Source organism: Trachymyrmex septentrionalis, unplaced genomic scaffold (assembly GCF_001594115.1).
Source record: "Trachymyrmex septentrionalis isolate Tsep2-gDNA-1 unplaced genomic scaffold, Tsep1.0 scaffold37, whole genome shotgun sequence".
Taxonomy (NCBI): Eukaryota; Metazoa; Arthropoda; class Insecta; order Hymenoptera; family Formicidae; genus Trachymyrmex; species Trachymyrmex septentrionalis.
In genome coordinates, this window is record NW_017305536.1 from 3,421,549 (window position 1) to 3,444,813 (window position 23,265).

At 36.0% G+C, this 23,265-nt stretch overlaps 2 protein-coding genes across 13 annotated transcripts in view; one reads left to right on the forward strand and one right to left on the reverse strand.

Annotated features, from left to right (window-relative positions):
• LOC108750637 (intersectin-1) overlaps nt 1–15,170 on the forward strand; it is a 19,045-nt gene extending 3,875 nt beyond the window's left edge. For 3 of the 12 annotated variants that reach the window (XM_018490210.1, XM_018490216.1, XM_018490208.1), the window contains 31 exons: nt 144–212; nt 495–656; nt 734–907; nt 1,100–1,454; nt 1,558–1,771; nt 1,841–1,992; nt 2,054–2,176; nt 2,251–2,389; nt 2,472–2,786; nt 3,957–4,319; nt 4,401–4,567; nt 4,654–4,855; nt 4,925–5,212; nt 5,394–5,489; nt 5,658–5,753; nt 5,868–5,876; nt 6,013–6,150; nt 6,228–6,354; nt 6,508–6,672; nt 11,299–11,423; nt 11,753–11,859; nt 11,949–12,021; nt 12,105–12,311; nt 12,382–12,465; nt 12,575–12,730; nt 12,804–12,941; nt 13,034–13,268; nt 13,503–13,577; nt 13,826–13,900; nt 14,671–14,844; nt 14,967–15,112. In XM_018490210.1, coding sequence (XP_018345712.1) covers nt 144–212; nt 495–656; nt 734–907; nt 1,100–1,454; nt 1,558–1,771; nt 1,841–1,992; nt 2,054–2,176; nt 2,251–2,389; nt 2,472–2,786; nt 3,957–4,319; nt 4,401–4,567; nt 4,654–4,855; nt 4,925–5,212; nt 5,394–5,489; nt 5,658–5,753; nt 5,868–5,876; nt 6,013–6,150; nt 6,228–6,354; nt 6,508–6,672; nt 11,299–11,423; nt 11,753–11,859; nt 11,949–12,021; nt 12,105–12,311; nt 12,382–12,465; nt 12,575–12,730; nt 12,804–12,941; nt 13,034–13,268; nt 13,503–13,577; nt 13,826–13,900; nt 14,671–14,844; nt 14,967–15,112 — 4,949 coding nt within the window. Of the gene's footprint in view, nt 1–143; nt 213–494; nt 657–733; nt 908–1,099; nt 1,455–1,557; nt 1,772–1,840; nt 1,993–2,053; nt 2,177–2,250; nt 2,390–2,471; nt 2,787–3,956; nt 4,320–4,400; nt 4,568–4,653; nt 4,856–4,924; nt 5,213–5,393; nt 5,490–5,657; nt 5,754–5,867; nt 5,877–6,012; nt 6,151–6,227; nt 6,355–6,507; nt 6,673–11,298; nt 11,424–11,752; nt 11,860–11,948; nt 12,022–12,104; nt 12,312–12,381; nt 12,466–12,574; nt 12,731–12,803; nt 12,942–13,033; nt 13,269–13,502; nt 13,578–13,825; nt 13,901–14,670; nt 14,845–14,966 lie in introns of all 12 variants that reach the window. The other 9 variants (XM_018490213.1, XM_018490218.1, XM_018490209.1 and 6 more) reach the window with 8 other exon arrangements.
• Nucleotides 15,171–15,685: 515 nt separating this feature from the next.
• LOC108750836 lies at nt 15,686–22,118 on the reverse strand. Its single transcript, XM_018490637.1, has 2 exons — nt 21,867–22,118; nt 15,686–19,871 (listed from the first exon to the last, which is right to left on the reverse strand). The coding sequence occupies exon 2, from the start codon at nt 19,853–19,855 to the stop codon at nt 15,953–15,955; it is 3,903 nt and encodes a 1,300-aa protein (XP_018346139.1). The 5' UTR covers nt 19,856–19,871; nt 21,867–22,118; the 3' UTR covers nt 15,686–15,952.
• Between the last annotated feature and the right edge of the window lie 1,147 nt (nt 22,119–23,265).

Sequence of the window (23,265 nt, forward strand, 5' to 3'; positions counted from 1 at the left end):
TTTATCATCCACTTGAGGGATTATACTTATATGCCATTTATATATAATACTTACAATTATATTTGCACTTTGTCTTACAACCTGTTTTACCACTTGTTTAACAACTTGTTAATAATACCTTACACTTTACGCGGCAAAAAAAGGAATCGCGCCTCCTCTTAATACCACAACCAGTAGTCCCCCGCAAAGACCTGCACCACCTACAAATCTCGGTATGTTTAAATAAACCACAAACTCAGTATATATTATTTATGGTTAACACAATTTTTCTTATTACATTATCCAATATTGACATCCTATGGAAAAGAGCATTAAAATACTCGCACAATCTTCTTGCTCGCGCTTATTAATGTGTCTCCTTTTTTTTGTATTTGTCTTGTAATTTACCGAACAGAAATAATGAATGTCGCTTGGATTTAAATAATCAGACATTTATAATTATTGTCTGATATACGAATTGAAAAGTATAATAATCACGCACGGAATTATTTCAGGAAATAATTTTACGGCAACGACAGGTGGTGGTCCGCCACCAAAACCAGCACCACCTTCGTTTCCAAATAGTCCTACAGGAATCTCGCCAATGAAAGTTACAACTTCTGTCGTTGGTCCTGCAGTTGTTTCTGCGTCTCCATCGATACCTGCCTCTGGAATAGGTAAAAAATAAGAATAAACTTTTTATTAAAGTAGAAATACATAAATTATCATTCAATTTTATTTATCAATTTTTAAGGTATCCCATCAGTAGCACCTATCGCCCCTTTAAACACAACTCCTGTACCAATGACTGCCTTTAATATGGCACAACCAATGCCAACGCAACCGTTAGGCATGGTTAATGCAGGAATGGTTGCTTCTATGACTGGCATTCCTAGTATGGTACCATCCATTGGATCAATAAATACAGGTGTGTATATGTAAAATATATTTTGTGATTGTATTTGTATTCACACACACACACACACACACACCCATGACCTTTATTGTTTCTCTTTGAAAAGCTTCCATACATTTCGTATCTTGACATTACACTTTAACATTATTATAATGTAGAGCAATTTATTTATTACATTATATTAATTTAATTTTTTTTTTTCAGGTACTGGAGTTTCTCCATCAGTAGCATTACCATTAGTATCCACGACAGCAAACGGAACGACGAATTTGGTCAATGGCGCAATTACACAAACGCCAGTATCTACGAATACACCTTTGAGTACAACAGCACGTCCACCAAGTATAGATAGAGTAGGCTCCGTGGATTCACAGCACAGCCAGCATTCCGTTGGCTCTCCACAGTCTGTAGAATGGGCGGTGCCGCATCAGACCAAATTAAAATATACACAATTATTTAATACTTGGGACAGAACGAGATCTGGTTTTTTATCTGGACCTCAAGCAAGAAATATCATGGTGCAGTCGCAACTGCCACAACCTATACTTGCTCAAATATGGTACAGTAATGAAATACTACAGTACAAGATAGCGCGTACAAAGTATTATTCTTTATACGTATTGTAGAACAGAAGAGCAAATTTCCAAAATGTATGTCAACAGGGCTCTAGCTGATATGGATTCGGATGGACGTTTAGGTTCTGAGGAATTTGTGCTTGCAATGCATCTTTGCGATATTGCTAAAGTCGGTGAAAACATACCCACAACGCTTCCACCAGAACTTATCCCTCCCACATTTAGACGGCAACGTCAAAGCAGTTTAACGCTATCTCAAAATGCAACAGAAAATATCGATCCATTAGCGGGCATGCCACAGGTATATGTCTAATATAAAAATATCTATTGCGCAAAAAGAAACGGAAGGAAAAAAGATATCTTTTTACAGACTTCATTTGAAGATAAACGTAAAGAGAACTTTGAGAAAGGTCAAGCGGAATTAGAACGTAGGCGTAAAGCATTATTAGAAATTCAGCGAAAGGAACAGGAAGAACGGGAACGCAAAGAGAGAGAGGAGGCCGAGAAACAAGAGAAAATAAGGCAAGTAGATCTACTTACTAATTAAACATAACGTAAGAAAATTTTGCGTTTTGTGATACAGACTAGAACAGGAGAGACGCAGACAAGCAGAAATTGAGAAACAAATGCAGAGGCAAAAGGAAATTGAACAGGAAAAAGAGGAACAACGGAAACGTGCACAAGAACAGAAAGAGGCAGCACGCAAGTAAGTTGTTTATACAACGTTAAAAAAATTGTATCTGTATAGATTTAAAAGCAATGCTGCTTCGTGATATTTAGGGAAATGGAGAGACAGCGACAATTGGAGTGGGAACGACAAAAGTCACAAGAATTGCAAGCACAAAGACAAAAAGAGCAAGATATTCTTCTCAAGTTAAAAGCGAAGAATCAGACCTTGACCATCGAACTTGGAACACTTGTAAATATAATAGAAGAACATATACTTCAAACAGTAACTATTTCAATGATCAATTCTTACGTTGTCTTTCCTTATCTTTTAGAACGATAAAGTGAAGGAATTGTCACAAAAGATTTGTGATACTCGAGTAGGAGTATCAGGTGTTAAAACGACTATCGATGGAATGAGATCAACGAGAGATACGCAGCTACAAGAAATGGCCGCGTTAAAGAATAAACTTCGGGAACAAAATCAAAGATTATTAACATTGAGTCAAGAGAAAGCACGTATTGAAGCAAGAAATAAAATTAATGCGGCGCAAGATGCAGCCGGACAAGAGGCTATTAAAATGGCTTTTGACAATAAACAAATTACTCTTAAGCAGATGAAAGATAAAATAGTAGATTTACAACAACAGGTATGCATGACGTTTATCAATTTCATCGTAACAGTTTTACCGTTTATTAATATTTTATCAAAGAAATTATGTGGTTTATAATTTTCTTCGTATTTTGATACATGTTTAAATGTCAACATTTCGTAAACATTGCACAGCAAGAAGCAATCTAACACTAACATTAATGAAACGTTGGCATTTAATGACATATCCATAGTTACCACAGACCTGGAAAATTGGGAAAATCGGGAAAAGTCAATGGAAAATGTAAAAAAGTCTGGAATTTTGAAATTTGCTCACAATTTCCTTAAACTGCTCCTATTCCAGATAATTATTAAAATTGTTTAATATTTTATCTAACGTTATAGTGAAATACGTTCAAAACTTACACACTTTTAATGATTTTAATAAAATAATTAAAATTATTCAGTATTTTTATTTGATTGCCCTTTTTCGTAACTGCATTCTTTTTTCCAATACTAATTTATTTTTTATTAGCTCGAATTTGCACCCAACATTTTATATATAGTAGCATTTGTATGCTACTAAGTCTTTTTTGCGTTGCTTTTAATAATATAGGCTAGATTTTCTACAACTCTTTTGAATATATTAAAATTGCATATTTTACATTGGAAAGTTTTCTCATCTGAGGTGCGTTCGAAAACTTGACTCTCAATTCAGAGTATCTTTTATCTTTATTCAACATTCGGTGACCAACAAGAATAAAATGATACTCGAGTTGACAGAGTTGAATTTTGGAACGCAATTCTAGAAAATCTGGAAGTCAGGAAATTTTAAAATTTATTTTCTGTGGTAACTTTAATATAAAAACACAGAAGTTACCTGTAAATCAAGTAACGTTCTTAAAGAAAACATCCGTGAAATCTACAAAATTTAGTAAATAGAAAGGTCAAAAAACATGAGCAACATTTATTGGCGCACTCTTCAAATATAAACTAGTTCATTAAAACAAGAAATTTTCTATGAATTTATTGATGGAAAACTAGTTGAATTCTTAATGTATGTTTTAATGAACTAGTTTATATTTAAAGATTCAATAAACGTTGCTTGTATTTTTTTTTTACCTTTCTATTTACTAATTTTCGCTTAGCAGTCTCGAGAGTCGCTAGAAAATTTTACATACTGAAAAATATTAATATTTTACCTTCATTTATACGTATTTTTCAACAGATCGATTCCAAAATGTCCGATATTGAAAATAATAATACTCAGCTTGAGGATATTAAAACACAAATGAAAAATCTAGTAGTAGATTGTAAACAGCTCTATGTTACTTTTGATGAAAAGAAGCAAAAAGTAATCGAACTTCGGTCAGACAGTAATGTCTCAGCTGCCGACTTTGCCACATCCGCATGGGGCGATAGTGGTTGGGGAGATGCACCTGCCAGTGACACAGCTTGGCCTGTAAATGACACTACTGTCAGCTCAGAAAATGAAGCTGCAGTTGTAGGTGTCCGCAAATACAGAGCTCTTTATGAGTTTGTGGCGCGAAACCAAGACGAAATATCATTTCAACCTGGTGATATTATACTAGTAAATAAACAATATGCAATAAAATTGCTATTATTAAAGAGAAAATTGATCCAATAATTAATGTAAATATCTGTACTATAGGTACCACCTGTACAAAACGCTGAACCGGGATGGATGGCGGGAGAAATTCGTGGTCACACTGGCTGGTTTCCTGAATCTTACGTGGAGCCGATTGATACTGGTGTAGCTGATTTGGACAACGAACGTACTTTTATACAACAAGACAGTGTAGAGAAGAGAACGTTAGAGTTAGTTATTTTTATCTATCGTTAATATGTAGAATTTTTCATGTCACATATCACTAAATGTCGACCTTTTTATTATGATTATGCAGAGGAATAGCGGAAGTTCCCGAGAACGTATCTGATGCGGGATCGTTAGGGGGAGAAGCCCCAGTAGTGGAAGCTATTATACCTACTTTAGGATTAGGTACATCTTGCGCTATACAAGTCACAACTTTGTTTCCTTACCGACCTACTATGGAGCAACATCTTTCCTTTGAAAAAGGAGAAACTATCAATGTTTCTGAACAACAGGTTGTTATTATATTAATTATAGAAAAAAGATAATGTATATATGTTTTGTAAAGCATTTGTTTTATTCAGGATGACTGGTGGTATGGTTCAGTCAATACTGGAAATAATGGTTGGTTCCCCAAGTCGTATGTAAAAGAAGTAATCACAAGCACCAAAGACACTGCTGCTGACGGTCTTAACGAATATTATGTTGCTCTTTATCGATATGACTCGACTGAAACCGGCGATCTTAGTTTCAATCAAGGTGAAGTTATATTAGTTACGAAAAAAGAAGGCGAATGGTGGACCGGTTGTATAGGGAACAAAAGTGGGATCTTTCCGTCTAATTACGTAGAAAAATACAACGTTCCCAGTCAGGTATGTTATAACTAATATTTCTTGCATTTTGTTTCTAATCATTCATTTATTTGTAAGAAATTAATTTTGTGGAAATTAATTGCTTGATTCAAAAGCGCAATTTTTTTTCTATTAATTCAATTGTTTTTGTCAATTGTTTTGTTTGAAAGTTTCTAATACAAATATGTGTGACATTAATTAGGATGCATCTTTGTCTACTAACATTCAGTCTACTACTGTTACTGCAACTGAGGAAACAAAGAACGAAACTGATACTATGGCGACTGTAACAGCTCAAGTGCGTAATCGTAATCATTTATTTCAAATTATATTTACAATTATGTTATCATGTATTTAACGTACACATGTTGAAATGCTAATGTTATTAATCCACTATTACTGTATTTATAACAAAATGATACTGCAGTGATAAAGCTTAAATGACATAGAATGTGCGTGTATATAGCAGGCAGACAAAACGGCAGAACAGCTAGAAGATGAGAGAGCAGCTGCTGAAGATAGAGCGGAATTACCAGACTTTACTGCTATGGCCGCTCAGCAGGTAAAAAAAAAGCTTCTAATATACTCATACAGTTTGAACTTTTCTAAGAGTGCCTTTTATAAGAATGTAATTGTTTACTACTTCTTTTATGCTACTGACATCCTGATAATGCAGTATTACAAGGTATTATATTTAATTTATCATATTATATAAATTTTTATTATTGTATAGTTTACGTAAATCATTTTTTTTATTCTTCAAACAGTAAAATAGTAAAACTTTTAATATATTGAGAAGTTAATTTTAACTTTCTTCACAGAGAGGAAGAAAACCAGAAATTGTTCAAGTTATTGCACCTTATCAAGCAACAAGTTCAGAACAATTAGACTTGCAAAGAGGACAATTAATAATGATTCGTAAAAAGACTGACAGCGGTTGGTGGGAAGGAGAGCTTCAGGTAATAAGAATATAAATTTTGTCTTTATTACACAATGTCATACTTTTAAATTTATAATTTGCACATTGTTTATTCAGGCACGCGGTAAAAAGAGGCAGGTTGGTTGGTTTCCAGCAACTTATGTTAAACCCTTAACTAGTAGCAGTAATAGAAGTACACCTGTCTCACATGGATATCAAGATTCTCCAACGGATCCGAATATTGGTAAATAAATTCTGTAATATTTTACAATTCAAAATTGTACTTGTATGTGTTTGGATTAAATTATAAAGAATTAAATTTAAAGAAGTCTGATAAATCTCAGACATAATAAATCTATTAAATACATATCGCATAAATGTTTTGTTTTACTTATAGAACGCGTTATGGCTCTGTATCCTTATCAAGCACAAAATGAAGATGAATTAAGTTTTGAAAAAGGTAACGTTATATCGGTACTTGCTAAGGAAGAGGCGTCATGGTGGAGGGGCGAATTGAATGGTGTATCCGGCGTCTTTCCGAGCAACTACGTATCACCTATGTGTAAGTATTCCTTTCGTACGTGATTGCCGAAATTGAATCTCAGGATTATCTTATGCCTTTTAATGTCATAAATCGTGCAGTGTGAAATAGAAGCAAATTATGTACTGTAGCGATAACATTAAATTTCTACACGTACTGACTGCACGCGTGTAAACATGAGAGAGAGAGAGAGAGAGAGAATGATTAAATCAATTAAAAATAGGGAATAAAAATATAAAAATGCGAAATATATTCATAACTTCTGGCTACGGATAGGCGGACGATCATCAGGTATAACAAGTTTCAATTAAAATGATTATTTATTGTATCTTTTATCTTGTTGTTATCATTTTCATTATCATTATCAGTACTATCGTTATTATCTTATTATCAACATTATCACTATATTATCATCATTATCATTATAGCTATTATTATCATTGTTATCATTAAATTATTTTATATTAGGCTCCATCTTCAATTATTTTGCATTTGATTGTTTAATAACTTGCAGAATAAGCAAAGATGGGGTGTATTATTGCAATTATTAGTAAACTATTAATAAATATTTAATTTATATTATATTATAAGTTAATAGTTTGTAAGATAGTAAAGTTGAAAGTATGTAGGGTATTCCCTATATTTTCTTCTGATATAAATAAATATATATACATATTTATATATTATTATCGATAGAGTGTTAATAGAGAAAAAGAATGAATAATACATTTTTTATAAGCTCAATGTAGATTACAAAGATATCGAAGAATATATTTTCTCTATCAGTTATAAACCTTGTCTGAATTAATGATATTATTAGAAAACTTTTTTTTTTAATGTAAGTATTGTGTAAAAATGATGCGTTTGGTTGTCCCCGCTTGTACTTTGTGATAACTGCCATTTTTCTCATTCTAATACATATGCGTTGTGTATGGCACTGGTTACTGGTATATTACAATTTATAAGCACAAAAGAGATCGCTCACACACTTATCGCTTTATGGTTTACATTAGAAGTGGTTACAATAGAAACGGATGCGACAGATCAGACATTCTCAGTTTATGAAACAGCCTGCCTATCTGCCTTGCATGTCTACCCATTCGTTCGTTCGTTCGTCCGTCCGTCTCTCCGTCAGAGGTAGCCGTTTCCTTGATCACGATTAACAATAATAATAATTAACAACTAACATCGTGATCGATATAGCTTGCGATTTCATTATTTATATATAACAATACGTAAATTATTGCAGATTATATTTTATAATTAATTTTTGTATACATTCTTTAAATATTCTACAGTGGCAGTTACGTTTTCCCAATTGAAATTAATAAAAACATTTTCTGAATAGAATTCTTATTTGATTTATAGATTTCAAGTTTATTGATTTATATGCGTTTAATTGCAAAAATGTCTTATAAGAAAAAAAAGTCTTATTTAGTGAAATATTTTATATAACTCTGTTTTTATGTCTTTTGAACGACAATTTTAATATGTTAACATAAGAAGAGATTTGAAAAGAACAGCTGCCTCAATTTTTTTCTATTATTAGTCTTATAATATGTGCATTTTGTAATCTTTTTATTAATTATTATCTTTCGCTTTTGCTTAACACGCAGCATAAAGGGTAGCCGAGCAGCAGAACAGCATTGCTGATTAAAATTAAAGCACCTGACGTGTAATAAGAACAATAGAGCAGCTCCTACATTCGGCACGGCGTGCTACGACAACAGAAGTCTCATCGTTGGAGACATTGTGCATGAAAAAAAGAAAAAAAAAGTGGAAAAGTGAGAGGTGTCGGGGCAAAGAAAGACAGAGAAATAGGATGGGGAGGGAAAGGAGTGCGTGTGCCTGTGAGTGTGTGCGCGCGCGCGTGTTGTGTGTGTGTGTGTGTGTGTGTGTGTGTGTGTGTGTGTGTGTGTGTGTGGGTGAGTGGGTGGGAGAGAGAGAGGGATAGAAAGAGGGGGGGGGGAACGAAAAAGACTCAGGGTTGGCTCTTCGTCTCTATAAATATAGCCTCTACTTATACATATTATACAAGCCTTTCCCTCTGGTGCGGGGTTGCACTCATTCCTTCATTAATGTTATCATTCGGATTGTTAACATGAGTCATATAGCCTTTACCGTTTTACATCTTCAAACGAATTTTCATCCGAATACTATGTTCGTTAGAATCAATGCGCGCATGTACCAAATCCAATCGTTAAATCGTTTCATTAATGTTATGACCACCTGATATATCTGCACCAACACCAAAGGTCTACCTCAGTTCTCTATCTATGCTGACGTACAATTAAGAAATAATAATATTAAATTATTAGCTTATTCATGTTAGAAATATTTAACATTACGTCATGTACGAATACTATTGTTACTTAAATGTTTAAGTGATTTGTTAAGTTCATGTTGGATGCATATTGCATCCCGTGATGTCCATGTGCGGCTCCACGTTAATGTATTCAGGTCGATTTTATTTTACGTTTTATTTTAAGGAAAGAGTTTTATTTAAAGAGTTTTATTTTAAGAAGTTTACAAAATATATCAAATTGTAATTGAAAAAACACTTCGAAAAAGGAAGAAGCAAGTGTTTTATCATTTCCTTATTTCTTCTTCGAAACATTTTGGTGGTCGATTAAAATTTAAAAGATTTAATTCGATCGTCCCTTAGGATTTAAGATTCATCACTATGTGTTTCTGTTATTTCCTCCGTCTGTAGTGTAATGTCTGCGTTGATAACAGTTGCGTGAGATAGGAATGGTTGTTAGAAAAGTAAATGATTGTATTATTAAATTTTGTCTTATAATATTATTATAATGTGCATCAGACCGTTAAAAATCGCGGTTGTCTCATGCTGAGGCCTAGAGGATATATAAAGGATGTGTGACGATCTCATGATCAAATATTCCGGTGATTAGCTGCCACGATCAGAAGCGATACAAGAGAAGAAGGAGCCCTGAATGTCTTGTACAATTTCATACGATGCCTGACATCATACGCGGCTTGTTACGTCTAATAAAAGATATTAGCAAAGTACGCAAAAGTATTCTGTTCATTTGCGTAGAAATTTTATGAGAAGAGAAGCCAAGCGATATATAGCGACTTGATTACTCGCTGTAGATTCGGCATAATTTATTAATTTTATTGTTCGATTTTTAGTTGTATTGCTGTAAATAACAAAGAAGATAAAGGATAATGTGTGCTCCTTCTTCACAGCCTTTTATGATAGAGCCTAAATAAATAAGCACTACATGAACAATAATTGCCGAGGATCACTAATAATGAGCTATAAGTAAATGATAGTGTTGACCACGTGATTCAATGAATAACATTATTATAAATCAGTTTTTCCATCGAATCGCATTCCTATATGTGTATTAATCGACTGACTGTTCATTTTCTGGATTGTAATCGACAGTCGGCGTCTTATTCGTGTAATGTATTACTATTAGCCCGTTAATATACAATACTCCGTTACAAAGAATTTATTATATTAAAAGATATATTCAAATGTTTATTGTTTCCGAAAAAAAAGATCCTTAAGACCCGCATTAGAGCCTACATTTTGCACCGAGTTCGGCGTACACGCAATTACGAAGCTTTGATACAACAATGATAATTTAACGCTCGATGAACGTTTTTACGAATGTTCGCAAAAGCATGTGGTCGGTCTGGCTTCCCTAGAGACTTCTTGAAGCTCCAACCATGAAATCATTTAAAGAAACGATTCGAAAACGGCTGATTCGATGAGAAATCAAGCACACAACGTATTTATTCATTGCTATTGCGAAAACTTTTACGCGTTCTATATAATCCTCCACGACAGAAGCGAGTAAATACGTTATGTCACAGTGGCAATAATTGTGTGCTTAATAATAATTCCAGACAACCAGTCCAGCATAACGTTATACGGATAGTGGAATGGCGGGATATCTAAAGCAAGTTATGCAACTGGTTATCCTTAGTCGATGTAACCGTGTAGCGCGTTATACTCCTAAGATTGTTACTATTTGCAAGTTGTTTGTTTATTCTAATATCGAATCTCATCAGAAGTCTCACAATAGGGTACGGTGTAATCTGGAATGTAGTGGAGAATGTTGTAAGAGAGTATGAATTCTGTGTGACTACGAATCTTGTTCACACTTTATATACATATATATATATATACATATATATATAGAAATATTATGTTGTGTTTCCACACACATATGTACGCCGATGTTCTTATACATATGTAAACATATCCATATGTGCATAAACGGATACGCATCTCACCGCTGATCGAAATAAAATATCTGTCTGTTGTAAAATTATTATTAAAATTCATTCTCGGCTACCGAAATATTGTTTCAATGTACATTTTCTCTCGTTTTCGCAATGTACAACCAATATGATAGAAAATATTTCAATCAAGATATGGTCTTTCATCTGATTAGCATATTCCGTTAGATCCTAAAATATACCAATCAGATGAAAGAGCTTACCGAGTGCTCAGTGAGCGGTTGTCGTTCTGAATGTACCCAATACTTTCATTATAAAAATAACCGTCATTTCCCGCTTTAGAGCAAAAATTCAATCCACAGAACAAGTTAAAAAAACACATTTAATGATTTTACGTAGAAGAAACATTTTGTGTATATATTTTATGCGTAGCAAATGAATTGATGGTCGATACAGTGATGTATCACAATCCTATGGAGAGAAAACGCCAGGAACATATCAAAGAACTAATCGTGACTGAACAAGCTTACATAGAAGATATGAGATTAGTACATGAGGTAGTCTTCTTCATTTTCTTTTTTAAATTCACCTTATTTATTCGTGTGATTCACGTGTATTTAGGATATTATGACATATGGTTCCTCTTTCCTTTCATCTACAGATTCTTTATGCGTTGATTTGAAGTAGATTTTGTCTTCAAGAAGTATTGTGATTGTTGAAAAGTTATTTCTTTATTACGCATTTATTCAAAAGATAAAAGATGAATAAAGAAAATATATGGACTTCAAATTAATCAAAAGATCGATGAAGATGTGAAAGGAAATTTAAGAAATCTATGAAACGCTGTGGCATATGTATTTATATATGCATATTGTATATTTTTTAGGTATTTGAAAAACCGTTAATTGAAAGTTTAGTCTTAAGTATTGACGAGATAGAGAGGATATTTATCAATTGGAGAGATATTATTGCATGTAACGATAATTTCTTGAGGTAATCAGAGCTCATTGATATATTATGACAAAGTATACTTTCTGTCGATGCTAAAATTATTAAAGGAAAAATGAATGAATTTCTTGCAGGACTCTAAGGATACGAAGAGATAACAGCTATAACGGAATAGTTCGAATGATTGGCGATATATTGTGTGAAAATGTAAGTGTAATCTTAAATGCGCAGTATAGAAGCAGTCTTTGTTATTGAAATCTGTTTACATACGATGTATGTATTTCGCACAGATACCTAGGATGTCAGCTTACATAAGATTTTGCAGCTGCCAAATATCTGCTGCGACGTATCTACAGCGTTTAACGGAGACTTTGCCAGAATTCGTTCGAGTCGCACAGACATGTCAACAAGACCCGCGGACGAAGGGGATGCCGCTAAGCTCATTTTTAATTAAACCGATGCAAAGGATAACAAAGTATCCGCTCATCATTAACAAAGTATCCACTTCTATCTGTAAATAATTGTCATTCACGTCATATACCGTAATGTGTGTAACGGTAATTGTAGATTTTAGACTATACGCCGATAGATCATCCTGATAGGCAGTATCTGCAGGAAGCATTAGCCAAGTCTGAGGAGTTTTGTACTCAGGTAAAAATAAGGGTGTAAAGTAATTAACATATTGTAATAAATATCTCAGTACACACAGGAGAAAAGAAAATTGACAGACTTATATTACTTGATATTGTACGTCACGTAGGTAAACGAAGGCGTTAGGGAAAAAGAAAATAGCGACAGACTGGAATGGCTACAATCACACATTATATGTGACGGACTTGAAGAGCAGCTTATTTTTAACTCGTTGACGAATTCCTTAGGACCACGAAAACTGTTACATTTCGGTATACTTCATAAGGTAACAAATATCTCTTTAGAAATGTTGAAAATCTTTGTACCGCAATGATTTTACTGTTGCAATTTTATTACAGTCAAAAAGTGGTAAAGAACTCGTCGGCTTCCTCACGAATGACTTCCTACTATTCGTCCAATCAATAAAATTCTCCCTGAACTGCCAGCAATTTTCATTCGAACGTAATGAGCATCAGAAGTTTAAGATGTACAGAAAGGTAAATATTCAATCGTATAAAAGAATAATTTAAGTCAAAGTTTTTCATGTAATTACAATGTCGTTATCGAAAAGCTGATTTTTCTTCCGCAGCCGATATTTCTCAATGAATTGTCTTTGTTCGGAGAAAACGACGGAAATAGTAGTCTGAGCGGAAGTGACGTAGCGGACAATTCATCGAAAACTCTAAGACTGAAAGATCAAAAAAAGTCGATAATATTATTAGCACCGTCTGCCAATGAATGTTCACTGTGGTCGAAACGAATTGTAGAAGCGCGTAGGAGGTTTCTGGAGAATGAGAAGAATTGCCTGCAAAGACAGCGATCAAGTGAGTGTTACCTATAATTAATTAACTATCACAATTATTGCAATAGTTAATCTAGCACTGAATTTGTCGAACATTGTGTACTATTCGTATTTCTGTAAATTGCTTTTCGACGTGATTTGGAACCATATATTTATACATTAGTAAACACCATATTGAGTTCGTCGTTTACATAGATAATCGTGCCATTTAAGAAATTCTATATTCAGTAATAACTCATGGTTTATGTGAGAGCAGAACAGGCGCAATTTGGGGCGTGCGGCAGAATTCTTGTCACTGTACTCGAAGGTTTCAACTTGAAAGCTCCGTCCGGTAAGAATCTGAGAGTGTTGTAGGTTGCTCGTTATTGCTTATGTTTTTCTGAGCTTTTTAATGCTTTTCTGTGCTTAATGCTTTTGCAATTTTAATGGCTGTGACAAAAAATGTATAGGTAATTGCATGTATTTCTCATTTAATGAAGAAGAAAACGTATTAGTGAAAGATTAAGTCAGAACATATCAATTCTAAGTTACCGTTGCATGTAACGCTTTATTATTAATAGAAATCTGCCATGGTTGTAGTTCGCAGAAGACTTCCACAAGGTAGGCTGATGTTAGTAGTTATGGAGGCTGAAGACCTCGCCATTGGCATGAAAGGTAAAGTACGATACTGATCGAAGTTGATACTGATTTTAAAACAACTTTAAATAACTCATATTTTATATGAAAAGCTGACTTGTAGATCAATTTTTATTGCGTTTGTTAATTCTGATAGACTTTACACGCTTTTATTTTTTTATTGCACATTCCTCTTCTTTATTTTGAGTATTTTCCGTACTCTAAATTATACTTGTTATTCGTGTATTTCGAGTGCAAATTAAAAAGTAGTAATATATTCTTTATATAATATATTTAAAATTAAATACTTTTGGCAAATAAAACTGTAAAAGAATGCATGATAAAAAGTTAGTTAAAATTATAAAAAACAATTATTAAAATATCTCAGTTTATATCTTTCTATAAGAAGAAAGATTAAGCTTTTAAGTTGAAAAATCCATGAATAAAGGTAAGTATACTTTATGTGGCATGACACTTGTGGGCTATGCACAATTACTATATAAAGGTAAAATTAACTAACGCTTGAAGGGAAAAGAAAAAAAATATATACATATATACAAGGTGGACTATTTTAATTTATCCAATCGATTTTCTCAAAATCTTTAAGTTTAAAATGAAAATGTTTCAGACAAAAATTGTTTAATTAATAGGGGGAAAAAATGATAACCTTGTTTGATCTTGCATTTTTTAATTTAAATTTTGACGGATGAATTAAAATAGTTCACTCTGTATATATTTGTATATTAGAATTTGCTGTTTACGGCGACAGACTAGTCACATGCATATATAAATGTTTTTTTCTTTTCTAGGAAAGTGTAATGCATTCTGCAAAGTATCTATGGGCTCTCAAGAAGAAAGAACGAGTGTCGTACCCGGAAGTGATTGTCCTTTGTGGGATGCGTCGATGCAATTCCAAGTCAAAGATTTGTTCGAAGATACCCTTTGCATCACTGTGTTCGATAAAGGATATTACAGTCCTGATGGTAAGTCTTTAGTATGGAAATTAAATAATTTCACACAAGTATATGAGAAATTAATAATTAATTTTCTAAATCGGTAAACTCCGTAATTTTTCTTATGTTCGTGACGTTATATGTTACTATAGAGTTTCTTGGCCGCGCCGAAATCAGAGTGGCCGACATAACGAGAGACAGCAAAAATTCTTGCGGACCAATTCAAAAGAGGATTAAGCTACATGAAGTCGAAAGCGGCGAAGTTGTTCTCAAGCTTGATCTCCGACTATTTGGATAAAATGTATGTTACGAAAGTTTCTAATCTAAAAGTACGCATTTATATAAAAATTTATATAAGACTTGTATAATAAGTACGTAATAGAAAAAAAAAGAAAGAAAAAATACCAAAAATTAATTTTTCCTATCTCCTCTCCTTTCCAAAAATTCAGAATAATTTTTAGACTATTTAATCTTTACACGTTTGCATAAGAAAAGAAATGTTTTTAAAAATATACTGAATACATTATATACATATATATAATGTATATATATAACTAACTTGTTTAAACATAAAAATTTTGCGATGTAATAATATAAGTAAGAAATGACGTGAGAAAGTGTAAGGTTTAATTTTTGGATTTTTTATGTATATGATGGGAATACTCAATAAATATAAACATTACAAAAGTATTGTCCATAAAAAACTTATATTAATATTTTTATTCGTTTTAATACTTTCGATACGTTTATTTTTAGCGATACGTGCATCAATATTTTCTACGTATTTCAATAGCTGATGTTAATGCTACCGCAGATCATAGCTTAACAAATACTAGTCATTGCATAAATCATATATCATTTTATATCGCGTCGTTCTTATATATTAAGCGGAATGAAAATAAAGTACAGTCTTCTACTGTTTGAATTAACTCTATCGCGAAGAATCTTTTCATCGAGTAGCGCACAGAGACATTCGCTCTTCATACTCTTTACTACGCGCATACGTTTCCCTTTCGTTTTCGCTTTCGCCTACGTTTTCGTTTACATATACGCGAGAAGAGTAATAATGAGTGCGAGCGAAATGTCCGAGAGCAAAACTCAAGAGAAAAGAAATGAAGTGGTCGATATTCTTTAAAAGTTATCCTCTATCAGGTACAGGCAACATTTCTTTGGAGTGCCTGGGCATGTTTGTCTCGCTGTCCATATCAGTGATGTCGTGACGTTCCACGTCCTCTGTGGGAAACTCATAGAGCGGCTTGAAACCACCGAAGAGTTGCGGCTTAAAATTATCAGCATCGAACTCATTCCTCTCGGTCTGCATGTCGTTCTCCAAGTCGGCAGGTTTCTCCTCGACGCTACTACTATCTGATTTCTTCTCCGCTCCTGCGGGTGGTTCGACGACGACGACACTCCAACCATTCTTGCTGGGCGTTTCGGCGCTCATACTAGCCACAAAAGGAGCCATGAAGTTTTGCGGTGCCGGTGCTGAGCTGGAAGAGCTGGACGGCTGCTGCGAGGGTAGCAGCTCTGTTTGCTTCGCGTCGATGCTTGCGACAGCATCATCATCGACATCGAGTTCTTTGTCAAAATGTGCCGGATGTGACGTGTGCGTCGGTGTGTAAACATAAGCGATTGGCGTCGAGGTCGACGTCGACGCGGTTGACATCAAGCTCGACGACGACGTCGCGATCGGTGGTATGCGATGCAACGTCACGGAGATCGCCGCATCGTTCTTCTTTCGATACGGTGAGAAGTCCTGTAAATATGGAATTACATTCACCACATCGTTTTTCTCGTTCTCTCGCTCGTTCGCGATCGCGGCGGAAGCCTGCTGTTGTTGCTGCTGTCGCTGTTCGCTGGGTATCAGCACGGGTGTCTCCTTCACGCCAACGGGAAAGACGGACGATGGATCGGGCCGTTCTAGCGGATAGGGGAAGTCCAAGGCAACTGGTCTGCCACTGTAGACGGTATGCGTATCATCCTGTTCGTTTTGCAGCAGAGTATCAGGTGGTAGCGGTCGCTGAGGGCCTCGCGTACCTACGACGACGCTGCCGTCTTTCTCATTGGAATCGTCCGAATGTATGTTGACCGCGGTGTTGACCGGGTACACCACGTACACGGGTTGTTCTGGTATTTCCGACGGATCGTGATTGTCCGATTTTCTGCGCTCCGCTTCGTGCGCGAGCACAGGTTCCACGGGTTGCGCCAGTTGAGCCTCATCACCCACGTCGCCGAATTCACCATGATGCTGTATCATCTGCAGGGTCGTGACGCGCGGTGGATCCGCCGTTCTACGTTTTGGGAACAACGGCGGTCTAGGCGGTGTCATTGGCGGTTCCTCCGGATATTTTTCCGGACCCTCACTCTCGCGTTCGTCCGCAATCTCGCTCTTACCCCGATCCTCATTTCTGCTTTCACCGCCCTCGCCATCACCACCATGAGGGAGCAATCTATTCGACGGCGCGTTCTCTTCCAGGCGCGATATAGAATTAGGTATCCCGGGCAGTACCGGGGGACGAAGTCTTCGTATCGTCGGATCCATCTCGTGAGATAGGATGGCACCGTCCACCTTCGAAGTTGGCGTAAAGGCCAGTTTGACCGCGTGGATTGGTGGCGGTGGTGGATTCAAACGCTGAAGATGCGAGAGTGGTGGTAGCGGCAGAGGTCTTCGTGACGGATGAACCGGCAACGGCTGTCTGATCCTCGTGGGTGCACTTTGCCCGGCCGGCATCGTTCCTACTGCATCCGGACTACGGTGACCATGCGATGCTTTCGCGTTAGGTCGGAACTGGGGTAAAATGTTAGGTAGCTTCGTATCCGCTGGATATGGACGTTTCCTTACGTCCATTGGAGGTACTGGACCTAAGTGCGGCTTGATACGCGGCGGCAAAGGTAATCTCTGTGGCCTCATCTGATTCGGCCTCGGCGGCTCAAACTGATAATAATAATAATTTGACGGCGGTCTGGTGCTCTCTGCGGGTGGCATCAGATCCTCGGCGAGCTGTGGCATATTTCCGACGACGTTCGCGGGAAGATTGAACTTTGTTTTGTTCATTGACGTCGACGTAGTCAATGTTATTTTAGGCGGTAACTCGTGAATGCTGCCATCCGCTTCATTTATGATCACAGTGTGCTCCTCCTTCAATGTATTTTTGTTCTTCGTTTGTTCTTCTTCCGGGAAAATTACGTAGCCGGAATCTTTACTTGCGTTCTTCGTATCTTGAATTACCGTAACGGCAAGAAGAGGACTTTGAGATCTTGTCGGACTAATTTCATTGTTGTTTTTCAGAGGACTAGGACTGGACCACTTCTGCGTAACGCGGTCGGGAGTCAATTCGGAAACGAAAATAGGCAAGTGCTCGTGTTTGACTTCCTTCGAGGGATTGTGTGGATCATTACGAAGCGGCCAGAATATATTGGTATCAGACGAGCCACCGTAAGGATTTTCTCCAACGGCTGTTCCGACCGAATAATAACCACCGTCGACATTCTGGCGATTTCCCAGAACAAAGGACACCGTATTTTGATCCGGTGGTATCACGATGTTACTCGTGCTCTCTATCACTGGCGCTCCCATTCTGTTTGGTTCATCGTTAAATTTGATTATCGGATTCGGTCTGTATCTGTTGAAGGGCGAAGATGGGCTAATCGGATGGTGCGATACCGTTGGAAATTGCAATGGTTTGTTTGCAGGTACGTCTTTTTGGATCGTGGGTAGCGTCGAAGATACGGAACGCAAAGGCGCAACCATAGTCGACGTCGTGGTTTCTGCTGATGACTTGGGAACCGTCGACGTCGTGGTGATGCTTGCAGTCGTCGTCGACGTCGTTGTACTGGAAGTGGTCGTAGATGATGTCGACGTGTCATCTTCCTTTAATAAATCTAACCATAAATAGGAATAGTTGTCTTCATTGTTATCGGCACTTTCACCGTTTGACTCGTAAATATCATATGACTCTTTATGTTCTTCGTTTTGCGGTTTCATTTCGTGGGCTACTACCAAATTGTCAAGATTCGATTGATCCTTATAACGATTAGTGACCGGCGCCTTATCCGTTGTCCCTTCACTTGGAAACTTCGTCGAAACGTCGCTTGAATTTCGATAAGATCCCGTGTGAGCGGAAGCATGTAACTTTTCTATTGGTAAAAGATTCTTCTCATTTTCCGCCTCAAAACGGTCGATTGAATGAAATGTGATCGCAGTATTGAACGGCTTCCACGTAGTTACAACGGGTACTTTGGTTGAGGTAGAAAGCGCAGAGTTTGTCGTGATCGGCGATGCGAAAGTCGTTAAAGGACTCGTAGTGCTTGTCTCTTTCGTTTTAAGATCGTTGACAGTCGTAGTTCTGTACGTGCTCGTTTTTGTCGATGGATAACTTTTGACGGGATGTACATATAGATCGCTCTCCGAATGTCTATGATTGTACGTGCTGTAACTGTTGGTGCCGCTCTGTACCTTCGTATTCGCATACGAGTTCGAGATCAACGGGTACTTATCATTTCCATATTTATCCGAAGAATAATGAACGGGTAAATTGAGAAAATCGTGAAAGTTAGGCGTGATCTCGTTTGGGCCGTTCCTATCCTTGTTCCTTATCTTTTCCTGCCTTGCGTACACACTCCCCTCAGCACCCCTGTTATCATCACCGTCTTTGCTCTCTTTGTCCTCTCGCTCGCGATAACGACCGGTGTAGTTGAGAGCTTTGACAGGCGGTGCCTTCTCAAAGTCGATCTTACCGGTTATCGGATCCTTTTCCAGAGAGAACGGTTTGCCACCATTGAAGGCGAAAGGCGGGATATGGTAACGTGGAACACCGTCGTCGCCGGTTGAAGTCTCAGTGCCAGCAGCAACGGTGCTCTCTGCCGCAACGAGATCCAGGTCAAGGTCGTCCAGACGTGTTTTACGTCCCAACACGGAAGAGCTGTCGATTTTACCGGACCGGGTCGTTGACCCCGCATTGTTGTCCAAGTGGCCGCCCATCAGGTATTCACCTGACACACATACCAGAAGGACGAGGAGCATCCACAGCCGTCTCCGCATCTCTTACATATGATGCCTGGAAAATCGTGCTTATGATTAATCCGATGGCATGATAAATAGTTCACAATATCTGTGCAATACAATTATCTATAAGCTTTCCTTTTCATTAATTTATTCTTATTTTCTCACGCCAGCTTTTCGCGTCGTACTAGTATTTAAGCGACGGTAATTCTTATCGCAATTTCAAATGCGGGTGTTGCATTTCATATCAGTGAAAAAAAATGCATTAAAAAAACATACGACCTACATCCAGTATAATTAAACATTGCGACATAATTAAATTTGTGTTCCACTTACACACGTTTATCTATGGAACATGTGTACTACAGTGCAGTTATAGCTTAGTTTGTTAGATATAGTAATAAGCTGTGAATGATTCCGGAAATATTACTGTAAACGCGCGTCATGTGTCTTACGGTGTAACATAGTGCCAAATGAGACTTTAATTATAAATGTAAGGCCATTATTCTGAACAAGGTCCGTTTGATCGATTGCGAGTAAGATAAATATGCAGTACATTCATGCGCCAATTTGGTAAGGATTTATATACGGGATAAATGCAAATTCGCACGTCAACATAGACGTTCCGATAAATTTGTAACGTATAAGACAGTAGACTATATTACGTCAAGTGGAATTCCGTTTCAATGTATAACGGGTTTTAGTAGCTTCTCTCCTCGTCTTCCGGCATCGTGCCGTCTTTTTCTTTTCTCTTTTTACACATTTTCCGTACGAATCCGTTTTGTTTCCTCCTAATTTCTATGGATCTATCATTTTTTGTTAGCATATAGTTTTAAGAATGTATTACACCAATTTTTATATAAATAAGTTAGTACTTTATGCTTTATTTATACTTTAAATAAACTATATATACATACAAAAGTAGTTATAACATTCTATTTTTATTCAACAATGCATTTTTATAATTTGTTTATTTTGTTATTTTTTATTACTATAATATGCAAAATTTTGAAAAATAACAAAAATCTCAATTTTTTTGTATAAGTATTTTAAATATTCGAAATATTTTATGCAAAGTTTTATTATGATACAGAGATTGTTTTATAAATAAATAAATAAATAAATATTGTTTATTTACAGAATAACTAATCTCTGCATTGTAATGAAACTTTATATAAATAATCTTAAATATTTAAATTATTTAAAATACTTATACAAAAAATTGAGATTTTTATATATCATTATTTTACAATACATTTTTATACATACAATTTATAATACATTTCCATTAAAGCAGTAAATATTACTTCTCTTATTGCAATAGAAATAACTTTTTATCCAAGTTCTAAATCATCTAATGGTAAATTCTTTGTATTACTTTTATTATAAATGCGATCTAGAACAATCTATAATTTTTTTCATTAGTTTGAAAAATGTGTAATTCATTCTTAATATCCAGGTCGAATAACGTTGCATAGTGACATGTATTCGCCCGTTAAAATCATCTAATGCCGTTCACTATTCATAACACGGATTGTAACAACGTTCATGGTCGTGACCCGGTGTCTCGGTATTTTCTGGCATGGTGAATAGGACGCGCCAGGTGATGTTGGTCAGTATCAAGTGACCCACTTTGTTTCGGGGTTTTGTCCTCGAATTGTGTAATTTCAGTTACGCACCTCTAGAATCACAATAATGTTTTGCGCACATGATCATTTCGTTTTCGATTTAGGATGGCTTATTCGCGAGGCATATAAATAATATGCATGTAAATTTCGAGGATACCAATTAGTATTTTTTTTCTAAATGATAAATTTCTTTAATTTGTATTACGATTCGGTACCTGTTAAATATTTTAACTTTTATCCAAACAGAGAATTAAAAACATAAATTATTCATTAACATACAAATGATTCAGGTCCCTATTTAATTTTACTGTTAGATTTAGTCACTTGACGAATATATCGCACAAATATTGCATCGAAAAACGCTTTATTATTAATTGTATAAATATAACAAATAATTTGTCACAAAAGAGGAGTTGTTATACCTCGATTACGTGGAAGAACAGTATAAGGTCACGGACGGGTCGAGGCCACCCTTCAGCTTCTCGCAATTCCTGCTTTTGTAATTGTTCACTAATTTATCCACACACGATTTTTGATGTAACATCTGATGTTTAATCAAACATAGCAATCGCGTAAGTTTGTGACTTTGTTGAAAAATCGCTTCTTCCGGATGCAATCAACGTAGGTAAAAAACGATAAATCAGAGCCGCGGGAAAGAACGTAACCCTGGATGAAGGTCGTATAACGACTGAACAGTCTTGTCGTCAGGACGGTAGCAGGAGGACGAAGAGATGGCAAGAGGACATGCGGTGGAGGAAGATCTCGCTCCAAATGACCCAAAGAGTAGGAGAACACGCCGCGGTCATCCGTAAGGTAAAGAAGAAAGGAGGAAGCGAATGATTACAGAGAGGCGATAGCTAAAATCCGGCGTGGTATTCAATAAGATAAAAGGATAACGGAAATCTGCATTTACTTACAAAATGTGTAAAAGGCGGATGTCACGAAGATAACACAAACGAACGCTCTTCATTTAAAATACACTTTCTATCAAATGTTTTTACAAAGCTTTATCTTTATGACGTTAAAAACTATTTATTAAATCGCATACAACGGTGAACTCTTAATATCAAGTCACGATCGGGCCATTCGTGTCTTACTCATTTCTTTTCTTTGAAATAATAACGATGCTAAGAGCATTTGATTAAATAATGGTTCTCTATCCTTTCTTTGTTTTTAATACAAAACCTTACAAATGTTTTCTAAAGACGTTAAAGTATACGTAAGAATAATTACTTAACAATTTTTCTGTACCTGTACAAGTGACGAAAATTAATCCAGATATGAACGACTCAAGAGAAAAATATTTTATTTACAATATAAGAATATTTTATTAAATTCAAACGCGAATATTATTTCATATTTTAAGCATGTTTTTAAAATATTAAATGTACATTATTCTAAGAATATATATTCTTAAAATATTAAATAATATTATGGGGGTCTACAGAGAGAATATTCGCGTTTGAATTTAACAAAATATTCAGCCTATACAGCTGTAATACAAAGTTTCGCGTATACTAATTTAGTTTCCAAAAAATTTCAATAACAATAAGGGAGATTCTCTCTGATGAAGAAGAAATAACAAGGGCGTGCTATCACGATCGTATTGCCGCTAACATTACCGTACGATGTAATGTATAGCGTGGGGTATATGGATATCATCGTGTAAGTGTCCGTTCGCTGTTGCTGCTGCTGTCGAAGGATATACAGAGTCAGGGGCGGAGAAACGGTACGTAGAACAGTTAGACGACGACCCACATCGAGCAGAGTGCCTCGCAGCGGCCGGCGTACCAGTTTCTTCGACCTTGCACCACAACCAGA

What these genes read in the sequence shown, in the direction of transcription:
- LOC108750836 (XM_018490637.1), bottom strand. Translation starts at nt 19,855, where the DNA reads ATGCGGAGACGGCTGTGGATGCTCCTCGTCCTTCTGGTATGTGTGTCA.